Source organism: Drosophila mauritiana, chromosome 3R (genome assembly GCF_004382145.1).
Source record: "Drosophila mauritiana strain mau12 chromosome 3R, ASM438214v1, whole genome shotgun sequence".
Lineage (NCBI taxonomy): Eukaryota > Metazoa > Arthropoda > Insecta > Diptera > Drosophilidae > Drosophila > Drosophila mauritiana.
The window spans coordinates 24,429,609-24,443,624 of record NC_046670.1 but is presented as its reverse complement, the minus strand read 5'-3'; the positions used below and the strand labels follow the sequence as shown (position 1 = coordinate 24,443,624).

General features: G+C 44.7%; 2 protein-coding genes across 3 annotated transcripts; both read left to right on the top strand.

The window, feature by feature from the left end:
- The first annotated feature begins 449 nt into the window (after positions 1-449).
- Positions 450-2,351, top strand: LOC117143447 (solute carrier family 25 member 45). The gene is made up of 5 exons (XM_033308154.1): positions 450-582; positions 867-979; positions 1,223-1,463; positions 1,522-1,636; positions 1,700-2,351. Exons 1-5 carry the CDS (start codon positions 537-539, stop codon positions 2,094-2,096), a joined length of 912 nt encoding a protein of 303 aa, XP_033164045.1. The 5' UTR covers positions 450-536; the 3' UTR covers positions 2,097-2,351.
- Positions 2,352-3,353: 1,002 nt separating this feature from the next.
- Positions 3,354-14,002, top strand: LOC117142533 (kinesin-like protein Klp98A). 2 transcript variants are annotated; one of them, XM_033306579.1, is made up of 12 exons: positions 3,354-3,400; positions 6,161-6,384; positions 8,654-8,967; positions 9,032-9,201; positions 9,398-9,833; positions 9,897-10,628; positions 10,689-10,862; positions 11,028-11,150; positions 11,258-11,371; positions 11,426-12,470; positions 12,530-12,705; positions 12,766-14,002. In XM_033306579.1, the coding sequence occupies exons 1-12, from the start codon at positions 3,354-3,356 to the stop codon at positions 13,006-13,008; spliced, it is 3,798 nt and encodes a 1,265-aa protein (XP_033162470.1). In that variant the 3' UTR covers positions 13,009-14,002. The 2 variants fall into 2 exon arrangements, with proteins under 2 accessions (XP_033162470.1, XP_033162471.1); XM_033306580.1 differs by lacking the exon at positions 11,028-11,150 and having other exon boundaries at positions 12,766-13,008.
- The last annotated feature ends 14 nt before the right edge of the window (positions 14,003-14,016 follow it).

Genomic DNA, 14,016 nt, shown 5'->3' with positions numbered 1-14,016 from the left:
ATAATTAACACAACGTGTTTGATTTTAAATAGGATTCAAAATAGTATCTTTGAAATTTAACTTTGAACTTCAAGTGAAACTATCTTTGACTCCTGTTACTGCAATTGAGATAATTTTCCTATGCGTAGCACAGATTTTTGAAAAGATAGCTCACATAATAGGAAAACCTCAATCCAAAAGGATTTGAAAAATTCTAGTATGTTTGTGCTTGGGAATTTAAAGTTTAGAACTGGAGAGTTGGGTTCGGATTTTGAGCTGTATACCCACAAGATATCTTGATGCTTAGAAGAAGAGTTACTTTTTCGTTAGAAAGAATCTTTTTTGAAAAGTGAGCATTCGGTTTTCAAATTTTGTATCAATCAGCTTCTGTTCCCTGGGAAAGCTGGTGAATTCGCTGAGCTTTGCCGCCGAGCCACAAAAGCTGTGCACTGCAGTTGGTTCGCTGCCGTCGTGAGGTGCAGTTGGAAAATCGCGAGAAAAATCAATTTTCGAAAACTTCAAACGCTCGCTGAAAATCCACTCCGAGATCCGCATCCATGAAGTGGGAGAACTACTGCGACTTTGTGGCCGGATGCTTTGGCGGTGAGTGGCGGAGCTCCAGCTGGTATTCATCCCAATTTTGCCAACTCTGGGCATGCATGACGCAATGCAGCAGCCGACGGCGATAGGCCACTTGTTGAGGGGAACTGCCTCAGTCCCGGCGGAAAACGGGCGCCATGGTCAAGTTCACGTGCGGCGCCCCTGATCCATCGGATTCTTGGCAAGCGGCTGTCGGCGGCGGCCGTTCAACATGTGTTGTTTAACTTTGTGGCCACAATTTTAATTAGTTTATGCTGCATTCTTGATTCCGATACTCTGATATTCAGGTGCCTGCGGGGTGCTGGTGGCCCACCCACTCGACACCATCAAAGTTTGGCAACAGGCCTCAAATTCATCCGTTGTGACAGCCATTCAGCAGATCTACAGCAGGAATAATGGGGTAAGCTTGGAAAGGAGGATTGCGTCTAGTTGGAAACTTGGTTTCAAAGATACAAATTTTATGCAAAATATCTGGTTAAAGATGCACTTGTATGTAGATCTTCCAATCTACATTCATATTCAAAACTTTTAAACAATTTAAGCCAGCATTTATATATTCTTAATCCCGACTCCGACTGGACGCAATCCTCTAGTGCGCATATGTGGGTGGTGATGGGTTTAATCAATCAGCATCGCCTCAAAGGTCAACGGCTTCTACAGGGGCATGTTCTTCCCGTTCATCTCGACGGGAGCGATCAACTCGCTGCTCTTCGGCATCTATGGAAACCACCTGCGGCAGCTGAGGAAGGTGTGCCACAGTGACTACCAGCGGGAGCAGCTGGAGTACCACAACATGTTCCTGGCGGGCTCTGTGGCGGGATTCGTGCAGTCCTTCATCGCCTGCCCCATGGAGCTGATCAAGGTTCGCCTGCAGACAGCTACTTGTGGGTTCTACTTGATTTTTCAATCCCAAAATAGAGGATTTTATGTGAAATTCCGCAGATTACAGCGACTATCTCTATGGCCAGAGAAGGACCGCCTTTGGCACGTTCAAAAGGATACTCAAGACTGATGGAATCTCGGGGCTCTATCGCGGCCTTTTGCCCATGATGTGCCGGTGAGTTAGTTCAGCGGATTCCTAAAACACATGGCACTTTCAATGGTTCCTTGTTTACTACAGCGACGTCCTGCCTTATGGAATCTATATGCTGGCCTATCGCCAGGGCGTTGACTACATGGACAGGCGGGACTTTGTGCGCCGGCGACGCAGTCAGTCGGATGGATCCAGTGTGAACCTGCTGGTGACCACGCTGGCCGGCGCCTGGGCGGGAGTCATCTCGTGGGTGTGTGTCATTCCGTTCGACGTGGTCAAGACGCTGATGCAGGCGGACGAGAACCACAAGTACCGGGGCATCTTCCACTGCGTGCGGGTGCAGTACAGAGCCTACGGCTGGAGGAGCATCTTCCGCGGCAGCTGGATGCTGGTGGCGCGGGCCGTTCCCTTCAACGCCGCCACTTTCCTGGGCTACGAGTATGCGCTGGAGTGGTGTCAGCGGTGGAACGGCACCTACGTATGACCCAGCCAGTCTGGCAGAGATTAGGAGCCTTAGTTTGTATGCTGTGTACATTGTTGTCAACTGAGAATGAGTGTGATCGAAAAATGCAAACCTATTCTATAATTTACTTCAATGCTGTTTAACAGCACTAACAAATAGCTTTAATTGCCTCACTTTGTAAACGTTTTATCGTATCAACACGGGCTTAGTATTTTTGAAATGCACCTCAATTTTGTAAGCTTTAAAATTAAAATGATGACAAATTGCGTCCATAAACAAGGTAATAGTTTTAATTGCTGAGTATTGGTGGTCTGTTTCTTATGATAGATCTAATTTTTGAACAATCTATGATTTGAACAATAAGAACAAGTTTTTGAATTTAGAAAACATTCATATCGGTTGGGGTCTGCGCTATCCGAGCTATGAACCATTTCTATGAATGTTGACTACATAGAAATGGTGTGACCGCACTGCCATAAAGCGAGTGTGTAACTCCGCAGTTTATTAGCACTGTTCGGCGAACGGTCACACCGAGTCGAACGATGAACAACAACACAACATCGCGTCGCGTTCGTTAAAAAACAGAGATAAACGCAAATCGAAGTAACAAAGTGTACATACAGCGCGCTATTTTGCTTATTTTCATCGTGCTGCACTTAATGACCCGTGTCCAGTGAATATATGGGCAGACTCATATGGTTAGCGCGAAAACGCAGCGAGTTGCGATGAGCAGCCGCCGAAAAAAATGGCTGGAAAAATTGTGCAAGTGAATTAATGTCGAATTGCGCACAATTTAATTTAAATTTCACTAGTGGTAGTATGTGCAGTTGTTTGTGGCGCCGCGAAAAGTTCGCAAAGTTCGCTGATTTTGCGAACGGAAGGCTAGCAATCGAAATAACGGTGTACAAGAAGACGAAGAGAAAAACAAACTGAAAAGCAGAGCGAACGGAAAGCAGAAAGAGCTAAAGTCGGGCAAAAACGCAACAGAGTGAATTGTGTTTCCACTGCTGTCCCCCCAATTCTTAAACCACCCCTCCCCCCTGACAATCCCCAAAAAAAATCAAATTACGTGGCAAGTGGTCAGGCGAGAACAACAACAAAAACAAGCACAAAACCTGCTGCTGCAAGTTTTTTCCTTCTTTTTTGGTTCCCATCTCTTTGCTTTCGGTTTACTGTACGTGCTGAAAACGCCCCCCAAATCCGCACCACCCACCACCCAAATAAACAAATAAAGGAGTACAAGAATCCCGCGTAGCCACCCCCATCGCCACCATCGAAATGTCGTCACTCAAGGTCGCCGTGAGGGTTCGACCCTTCAACTCCCGGTAAGCCCAGATATCCTACGCCTATTTATAGACACAGCCATGGTCAAGGAAATAGCAACACTGCACATAGCATCCACACAGAAATTGGGTAGTCAAACTTACGGACAAACAAAAAGCACAGCTAAATATTTAAGATAGTGTTTCTGTTAAGAAAGGATATCATTCTATAAATATGAGCTTATATCTTTAATAAAACTACCATTTTAATTCATAATTAAAAACTGAAATATTGAGTTGGCTGTGGAATATGTTCTGATAATCTCTTTTATTACTCATAAAGCAGCTTTGATTTATATTTTTTAAAATATCTCATATGCATATGACTAAGAAATGGGGCAAGAAAACAAAAAATAGGTTTGCCTTATTATTATGACCTCACTTATCATTATCATTATGGGAGAATGTTTGTTTGCTGAGCTTTCTATCGCGTTTTAACCATAAAACGCCCCTTAAAAATAAGTATGGAATTTGGTTGCGCATTTCACTCAAAAAGCACAAAAGTGTCTAAAAACAAATTTCGTTACAAAAAACCACTTGAAATACATGTAAAAAGAGTACTAGACTGCCTACTTAAAACCGCATTAAACCTTTTTATTTTGACCAGCCTCGTCTACGATTGTTAACCATTTTTGTTGCTGCTTGTTTTTTTATGTTTTTTTTTTTGTGTCTTTATCTTGGCTTTCTGGCGCAGCGGTCATTGCTTTTGGCACAGTTACTTGCGAATAAAACCGAATCGAGAAAAGCGTTCGAAAGAAAGACAAACGCACCGAGAAGTTGGCAGAAGTGCCTCACAAAGAAAGATACATGTGTGCGCTAAGAAAGATACATTCCGTAATGATGTCATTCATCTCTGGCGTTCGATATAAAAATCACATTAACCCATACAAAACGAGCTTTGTGCGCTGCGAGTTTACGGCTGCCGTGTGTTAATTGTGCATGAAATAAAACAACATCATCAGCGGCAAATGCTGTAATTATAATGGCAAAAAGTGGAGCTAACTCCCTGCCGCGTTGTGACATCATCGTTTTGGCTCAAACTTATGCAAAGCAGCTACTCACTGTGACAGGGAGCACTCGATAAGGCAAACTGATACAAGTTGGATTAGTAGTCATTGATCACATTGAATAATAATCATAATTAGCATGGTGCATATGTACATATGTTCTTCCCTAGATTTGAAAACCGTTCTCCTTTGGCAGCATTCACTGTAAATATTTTTGCATAGTTTCTTTGGCCTCCGGACGGACATTTTTAGCACATATTTCCACGGCTCCTCAGTGGACATGCAAGACTGACTGCTCGCAGTAGCCTCCATGCGAAAACAAAAGCAGAAATCTACTATAATTACGTATATAAGTGTGCTTCATAGGCACTGCACCCGAAAAAAGCAAGCCAAATAAACATTTTTGATTTTGGCACGAAACTAACTGGCCGAGCAAGTTCCACATCCCATCGCTCATGAGTCACAGCGGCGAAATTCGCTGGTGTCCCGCATAAATGTTTAATTGGGAAATGAATCAGATGCCGCAAAGAACTTCCCGCTGCCTGCCGGAGTTTTCTCGCTTCCCGTAATCTCCGGCTGGATGATGCTCTCGCATCGGGCCGAAGATTAACGAATTAAAGCCACTCAAACGCAATGAGCACTGCGTCGACTTGAGTAGTGCAGCAGCATGGCAAAGTGGAGCGGCGTAATCGTGGCAGCCCATGATGAAGATGGGGGGAATGACCCAAAATTGTCGCTCGAAATGGGACAAGGCACTAGATGGGATTCATAGAGCTTTGCAGTCGCAGAACAAACACTCTTTTCACTGCAAAAAAACACAGAACATTTGAGTAAAAGTTAAACAGCACAATCATGGGAACTATACAGCTCTCAAAGGTACAGAGAACAATTGGGGAAATAAATGAATACACAAAATTACAACAAGCTACACTAATAACTAGTTGTTTCCCCAAATCTCACGAACTTCCCATAAATGGTTTGTAATAGTGACGAATACAGTCAGTAAATGAATCATGTGATCTTCTAGAGTTATAATAGAAGTCTATTTGGATCTCGTAAGATACTAGATCCACGTTTTTCCTTGAATTGCCTGCTATCGGGCATCTTATGTTTGCTCAGAGGCGCCTTCGTGTGTGTTATTTTTCCAGCTGTAGTCTATTTCGATGTGTGGGTGCCCCTATGAACTCCAGTCAACCGGTTCGGTTCCATCTTTAAACGAATGTTCTATCTATGCCCAGACGCGAGTTTTTCATCTCTCTCTGTTTTTTTTTTATTTGCGCCGCTTTTCCTTTTGATGTTGCAATCAAGTCGTTGGTTGTTTCTTCTTCATTTCTGTATTCGCTACAAACCGGATTTTCTTTTATAATTTGTAGCCAGCTAGCTGTGGAGCGTCGTCTCATCACAGGGCTAACATGTCAATTGGATTGCATGGGCTAGTTCATTTCCCCATTTCCCGTCTATTTCCATTTTCATTTCCATTCGCTTCAACCGAGAAACGCCCCCTGAATTTTCGCCATTTGTTTGGGGTCATGCAAAAATCGTTAATAGGAATATTTATGAGCCAGCGGCTCGGTCTATTTATAATCCAACACGAAGGGCTCCAAAGCGGGCGGTTTGTGCGGAGGTGTATGCAAATGCTAATCCATTATATGTAGGCTAAACTTAACACAATAGACTGCCACGACGTCTGTCGGCCAGAGATCCATTAAGTACGACAAGTAATAAATAAAACTGTCATCTTCACTTCCCATTGCAGCGAGATCGACATGGATGCGCAGCTCATCATGGAGATGGAGAACAAGAAGACGCGCCTGCTGAAGCCACGTCTGCAGTCCATTCGCGATGCCGGGCGGGACAATCATCACGACTTCACCTTCGACTACTCCTACTGGTCATTCGATGCGGAGGATCCGCACTTTGCCACCCAGGAGCAGGTGTACAGCGATCTGGGCAACGATGTCGTCGATTGTGCCTACGAAGGTGAGCCAAGGTCCCAGGGGTCACACCATTCGATTACACAACCGGCTAATTGAGCGAGTATAGGTCTACGCTTTGGCTTTTAGTCCATTTCCAACACTATGCACTGCAAAAAACAACGAGTAATACGAACTTTTAAGAGCCCATAGTTGGGACTGAAGAAATCGCGTGAGATTATCGTCTAAAATAAGTAAATTTAAAGAGTTATTATTATATTTTTACTATAGCTTTAGATATAACCCATATATCGAATTTTCAGTGTTGTACATAGCTATAGATTTATTTTCTGTGCACATTTTCCATTAGCGAGAGCGAGTTTCCTTCATTCTGTTTTCCTGCACTCACGGTTTTGTTTACATTTTCCCTGTGCGTCTGCTTATTGGCTTTGATATTGGGTGTTCCCTCGCCTTTTTTCCCAAATTTTCTGCTTTGTAAACAACATTGCGGCTCTAAAAATATAAATTAAGAGCACGAGTGTATACCAAAAAAACTGCAGGCTGAAACGCTCTGCTGGCGACTAATTGCAAATGAATTTAAGTTTGTATGCAAGTAGGTGCAGTTAGCAATAATCATGCGAATTTCCTGCTACCGGATGGATGACCGCCGCTCCAGAGGATTCCAGAGTTTCGAGAAGCACGGGGAAATTTTCAAACTGCCAAAAACTTGTATTTCGTTGGCCAATTTGCGATTAAGTATTAAGTTAACCCTCTGGTAAGATAGCATAAATAGTTATTGCTCAATTACTATATACAATATATAATTGATTGGAGCAATTCAAGGGGTATAATTAAAGCTCACGATTTGTATTTTGTTAAGTTAATTGTGTTTAATACATTTCGAGGCTACTCACTTGCCATTTCAAAGATCTAGAGTACGTAATGCTTCGCGTAGCTGCGAAGTGGGCTTGATTCGATTGCAGGAGTTGGCCAAGAAAGTAAGCCAAACAAAACTTTCGCCCACAACTCAAGATGCCAAGCGAAATGGAACAGCTGTTTCTGCTGCTTTTGCTCGGCGTTGCTTTGGCACGCTTTCAATATCAAATTACGAGCAGCCAAGAGTGGCAAAGTGGCAGTGGGAATGACAAACAGCCAACATGCATTCGCTATGCAGATAAAGCCAAGTCACTCCAACGGCCATAAACAGACTGCAGTGGCGTCCAACTGACTGGCGATTTGAGTTGGAAACTCTTCGGAAATGTGCAAGTGCAGAGAGAGAAATTTCAATGTTTCTAAAATATATTCCTGAGTTCATTCAGAAGAGAAAACAGCTTGATATTTGATTAATTAGATTGATGTACATGATGATGTAAAGTACAAAACCTTCGCTTAAAACTTGTGCAACTAGCTTATCTTTTCATAGTCTTCTCTATTTTCTTGCTGTGTAGCTTACTAAACGACGGATAATTTTTCTCTAGCTCTGAGCATTGTCTTGGTAATTGTTGTTGCACCACCTGTGCGGTCTCGAGTGACGTCGAATGCTAAAGCAAATCTTATCTCACACCTGTCGACCATCGAGATTGTCCAACAAGCTGCTGAAACGCTTGAGCCGCCCATCCTCCAATCTCCAGCCCCATACCCATTCCCATGCCCATCTCCATACCCACTTGGTGTAATTCGAGCTGGAGGCACTGGATCCGATGGCTATAATTGCTGTTGGCTAGGCGCCAACGATGATGTCGCAATTAGTTGGCGCTAGTCAAAGTTTTAGATAGGTCATCTCTTGAGTCATCCATTGTATGGAAACATTTCTGTATGGGATTTTGTGCAAATAATTCGATTCTTGGCCATTGAATGGCACTTGAGACCGATAAGAGTTTAAGTGCGGCTATAAAATCAGTCAATGAATGGAAAATATCAATATTTACCAAAGAACAACTAACTCGTAATTCAACTTAGGGAGCAGTTGTTTGCCCTGCTTATTAAACCGAAATTGCTATATTCGGCGAATATATTATATGTATGGCTCAACTTTGATTGTTTTTGTTTCCACTCTAAATGTTATTATGTGTCACCGGTGACGCTGCATTCCCATTACTCAGTCACGAAAGACTTGCCTCACTTCTGGGCGGTTCAGCAATTGCAGCATACCCTTCGTGACTGGCAATTAACTTTGGGTAGCACGATGCGCTCGAGTGGCAAGCGCCGTACATTCGCTTTTCATAGTTCTTTAGCACAAGAAACGTAATGATCCACGGTCAAGTTGCTATTAATAAGCTGCAACACCTTCCTTTCATTCGTTCTCCCAACTAATTATATTCTTGCTTTTTTTGTAGGATACAATGCGTGTGTTTTTGCCTACGGACAGACTGGCTCTGGCAAGACCTTCACCATGATGGGCACGCCAAACAATCCCGGCCTGATACCGCGCATCTGCGAGGAGCTCTTTGCCCGCATGCGTGTGGGCCAGGAGTCGGGCACCGGCTACAGGACGCATGCCAGCTATCTGGAGATCTACAATGAGCGGGTCAAGGATCTGCTGGCGGCACAGAGCACTGGGCATGGGCTAAGGGTGCGCGAGCATCGCAGCCTGGGTCCTTATGTGGAAAACCTGTCACAGCATGCCGTCTCCGATTTCGATGAGATTCAGGTGAGTTGATGGGTGTTCTGTGTGCTTCGAGAACTCATTACTTATTCCCAAAACTGATTCACAGGAATGCATCGCAAGGGGAAATGCGCAACGCACCACGGCCAGCACCAACATGAACGATACGAGCAGCCGCAGTCACGCCATCTTCACGATCACATTTGTGCAGGCGGTCTTCATGAATGACATGCCAAGCGAGACAGTCTCGAAGATCCATTTGGTCGATTTGGCAGGCAGGTGCGTAAGCGTAGGCGCAAGCGGAGCATGAAGCACTGCTCTAGAAAGTAAAATCACACTAGGAAAAAACTCTTTAATATATAGGAAAGCAGTTCTGAAAACCTAAGCTTGTTATTAAAATACATATATGTAAACTTATTCAGTGCAGTACAGTGATTTATTTTTAATATAATCCCCCTCTTATGCTTCCTTTCAGTGAGCGTGCCAATGCAACGGGGGCAACGGGTCAGCGGCTGAAGGAGGGCGCTCACATCAACAAATCGCTCGTGACTCTGGGTAGCGTGATCTCGGCTTTGGCGGAGCAAACGGGTGGCGGTCACAACAGCAGCAGCTCCGCACTGGCCACCACACCGAATGGGGCGAGTAAGCGGGTGCTCTACATTCCCTATCGCGACTCCATACTCACGTGGCTGCTCAAGGACAGTTTGGGTGGCAATAGCAAGACCATTATGATTGCTGCTCTTTCACCGGCCGATTGCAACTACAGTGAAACACTCAGCACGCTGCGGTACGCGAATCGGGCGAAGAACATCATCAACAAGCCGACGGTGAACGAGGACACCAATGTCAAGCTGATCCGTGAGCTCAGGGAGGAGATCAATAAGCTCAAGTCCATGCTGGCGGGCGATATTGTAAGAAGCAACCACACGACATTATCCCAACCTGCAATTACATTTTGAATTTTATTCTTTTAGCACTCCCTGCAGCCATCGCTCAAAGTATTGGCCGATCTGCAAAAGAAGGAGGCGCAAGAGAAAGTACTCACCGAGGAATGGACGGAGAAATGGAAGGTGGCCCAGTCTATTTTGCAGGAGCAGAAGAGTCTGGGTCTGCGAAAGTCGGGTGTGGGCGTGGTACTGGACTCAGAGATGCCGCATCTGATTGGCATCCACAACGACGTGACCACCGGAGTGACCCTGTACAGTCTGAAGGAGGGTGAGACGCGAATTGGCAGTGAGGATGCAGACGTAGCCCAGGACATTGAGTTGGCCGGCGATGGCATTCGGGCGCAACACTGTAGTATTTTCCTAAAGGGTGGTGTGGTCACCCTGCATCCCTGGCCCTTGGCCCAGTGTTGGGTGAACGCCCATCTTATTGACGAACCCAAGCAAATCTCGCAGGGCGATATCATATTGCTGGGCCGTACGAACATCTTCCGTTTTAACAATCCCGCCGAAGCTGCAAAACTGAGAAAGGATTTGAGTAGGTCACAGCTGGACATGTCTCGGCTTTCCCTGATCACCTCGTCCAAGGAGAATTTGCTCACCTGCAGCATATACTCGGATGAGGATGGAGCATCGCCCTACAAGCGTCCAGAGCGACAGTATTATCCCCAGCGTCCAATGTCGCGCGACGATCCGGAATTGCAGGACGAGAATAGAAAGATCCTTGATACCATTGAGAATGCCCTTAAGCAGCTCAATGTGGTAAGTGATTGTTGTAGTAAATGTATAAACTTTATATTAAATATATGAGTAATATTTTAGGAACGCGTCCAGATGCACGACCAATACAAGACCAAAGTGCGCAAGCTGACCGAAGAACTCATTCGCCTCGAACAGGAGGAGATGGACACCTTGCAGTTGCTGAATTGTCGTGAGCAGGAGCTGATTGCCCGCAAGGACATGCTCCTGTGGGAAAAGAACAATGAGAAGGTTCAGGTACGTCATTCTGATCCCATCCCTTTGTTTGCATGTCATCATTAATTGTTCCCGAAATGGATGGATTGATTATTGTGCTTGTTTATTGCCTGTTCATATTTATTCTTTTTCTTGTTTTGGCCTTATGTTCCTTACGCTTTTCTGTTCGTTCCATTTTCGTTTTAGATCGACATTGTGTGTAGACAAATTTCAGCGTTTCAGACGCAGCTCGACTCTAAGAAACGAGATTTCTCTGAGTATGTAGCGAAAGAATTGCAGGAACTGCAAGATTGTGGCAAACTGGACGAGGTTTGTTTGTTTGTTTAGAATTTCTTTGCTTAGATTAGATTACATTTTAAATACAAGTAGATAGAAATATATTACAATGACTAACAATCATATTTGTGCAATTGCAGATGGGAATGAAGATCGAAGAGGGCACTCCTCTGAATGATGAACTGCTGTTGCAGGTATCGGATTCCCTAGATTTGTTTGCAGCGCAGTTTATAAAGGACACTGTGCGAAGAAATGTAAGTGTATTTATTTATTATAGAGAATAAATAGTTATATTCTATCGATTTAAGAATGAGGAAATCCGGAAACTGGACGAGCAAATAGCCGAAAAGGAAAGAATACTCAATGCCAGCACTACAAAAATAGCTAAGGTCGATGAGACCATGCTGGAGATCCAGGCCCAGCTGGAGCGCCTGCGTCTGGAACGCGCCGAAAGCGAGGCCGAATCTCAGGCGATGCGCGCTAGGAAGCAGAATATGAAACTGCAGCTGGGCAACAAGTCGATGTCCACCTCTACGAGCACTAACGAGGCTGACGATGTGTCCAAGTCGGATACGTATGAAACCTGTGATACCTTCCATACCGCTCAGTCCAACTTATCACTCGTTTCATCGCCCACAATTACGGAAGGCCAGCAGTCGCCGCTCAGCAATTGTTCTTGCGATGCGGAGGATGAGGCCGAGGACACGCGGAAAGATGACCTTTCCGGCAGCAGCGAGGAGACTTCACGAACCTGTACCGCTGGTCCCAGCAGTGGCAGTGGTAGTGGGAGTGTAGGCATTGGTGGTTCGGGATCCGCGCCCAGCTGCACACCCAGTTCGCAGGCTGTCATGAGTGACAGCGGTGTTTGCCTGGACAGTCGTAATCAGGCCATCCTGCAGAATAGCCACCTTAACAATTACAAGCATGGAGTGCGCACCAGCGACGAGGACACCGGTTCATGCTCGTCCTGCGAGCTGGGACGGCACTCAGATATTGCTCGTCCATATTGTCCACTGCATTCGCTGCGACGCAAGATTGCTGCCCAGAAGGCACTGATCATGAAGAACCTAGAAACGGACTTGAACAAGGCACAGTTGGATGAGCACATTGCCGATCTGCAGGATCTGCAGCGACGCTATATACAAATGGAGCAGGAGATGCTGCAATCGGTGCAGGATCTGGAGGCGCATGCCCAGTGTTGTGCTGACGAGCGTTCCGGCATGGAACGGCAATATGAACTGGCCAGCTCTATTATGCGTTCGAGTGTCATGAGTCCCACCAGCATGGAGGAGTCCACTTCGCAGATATATTCACCCAGCATGACAAGATCGTGCCCATCTATGCGCGAGTTTCGTACGTATTTTGTTAAATATAATTTATGATTTCAGTTGTATAATAACATATTTCCTTAGCTGAAGGCGAACACTTCATTACCATCCCGAGTTTTGTGATGCGGGGCGCCGGCAAGCAAACGCACTACGAATACGAGGTTCGCATCGCTCTACCCGATGGCAAGTTAAACATTCTGCGTCGATACAGTCGCTTCAGGGAACTGCACCTGTGCATGAAACACTGCTACGGTGCCAAGGTAAAAGTTTGCCAATTAAGACGTTATAACCCCTTAATATATGAATCAATTTCCGAACAGATATCTGCATTACCCTTTCCGCGGAGAGAGCTCTTCGCCTCGAACAGCGAGCCGGTGGCGAAGCATCGTCGCCGCCTTCTAGAGCTCTATTTACGACGCCTATTCGTCGTGTGCTCGAAGATTCCGCAGTGCCCAATCTACGACGGACCCGGCGGAACGGGCCTCACACGCGCCTCCCTCGTCCAGCTGTCGTCTTTTTTCAAGAAAGGCCTGTTCGAAAACGGCAAGCACGGGACGGGATAATAGTTAACCTACTGCTGAATTATCTCCTGCCTACAGTGTGTCTTTTTATTTACTTGTACTACCTGTTAAGCTATATGAACGACAACATGGACCTGTTTTGATTAGCTAGCCGAAACTACTGTGTAGATTAAATTAGTTTTAAGCCCCGTAGCTATGTAAGACCACCAGTGTCCTTTCTAACACTCGAACATATGTGCGACATTTTTTATACCCATTGTTATCTACTGAATCGGAGCTTTATATTGAAATCACTGTAAATGTAACTGCCAGTGGCGACGTTGCAATCTCTGATTTGTACTACACCAAGTGCAAATATATATTCTATCTATTAGTATCGATATCGCGTTGGAGGTTTTTTAGATGGTTTGTTGGTGTTTGCGGCCAGTTTTAATTAGTTAATTATTTCCATTTACTAGTTAATTATACGCATAGGTGTACGACTTCCACAAAGTTATTCCAGTTATTTAGTCTGTGATTGCCAACTGAAGTTATAGATCAGAATCAGAATCCAAGCAAATGAGCGTAACTGAACATTTCACGAGCGAGTAATAGTAATCCAACTGACAACTCCATAGTCTAATATCTCTTAGGCGTAAGCTACTTGTACAAATCGATCACTGAAGGGTCTAGGTGGGCAGATGTTTAGCAGTAGGTATTAGGTTCACTAGCTACTAAGTTCTAGATCTAAGTCGATGCGTCGCAATTAAACTACACTAATTATGAGTACAATTCCCGAAGATGTAACAACATGAAATGTTCAATGTAAAAAGCATAGACTAAGTTTACCTATAGCAATATGCTAGTTGATATTGAATGGTGAAATTGATCGATCGGCCGATCGATGGCAATAAGTGAAACAATAATAGCCTAGATGTAGTAAAACCTGATGGTTCCGCCCACTCAAATGGAAGTTCCTCAGGGACAGGCCAATTTCACGTTGACAACAGGGTGGCTGCTGTCTTAAAAAAATAAATACGTAAATATATACAATAAATATAATTGTTTTTT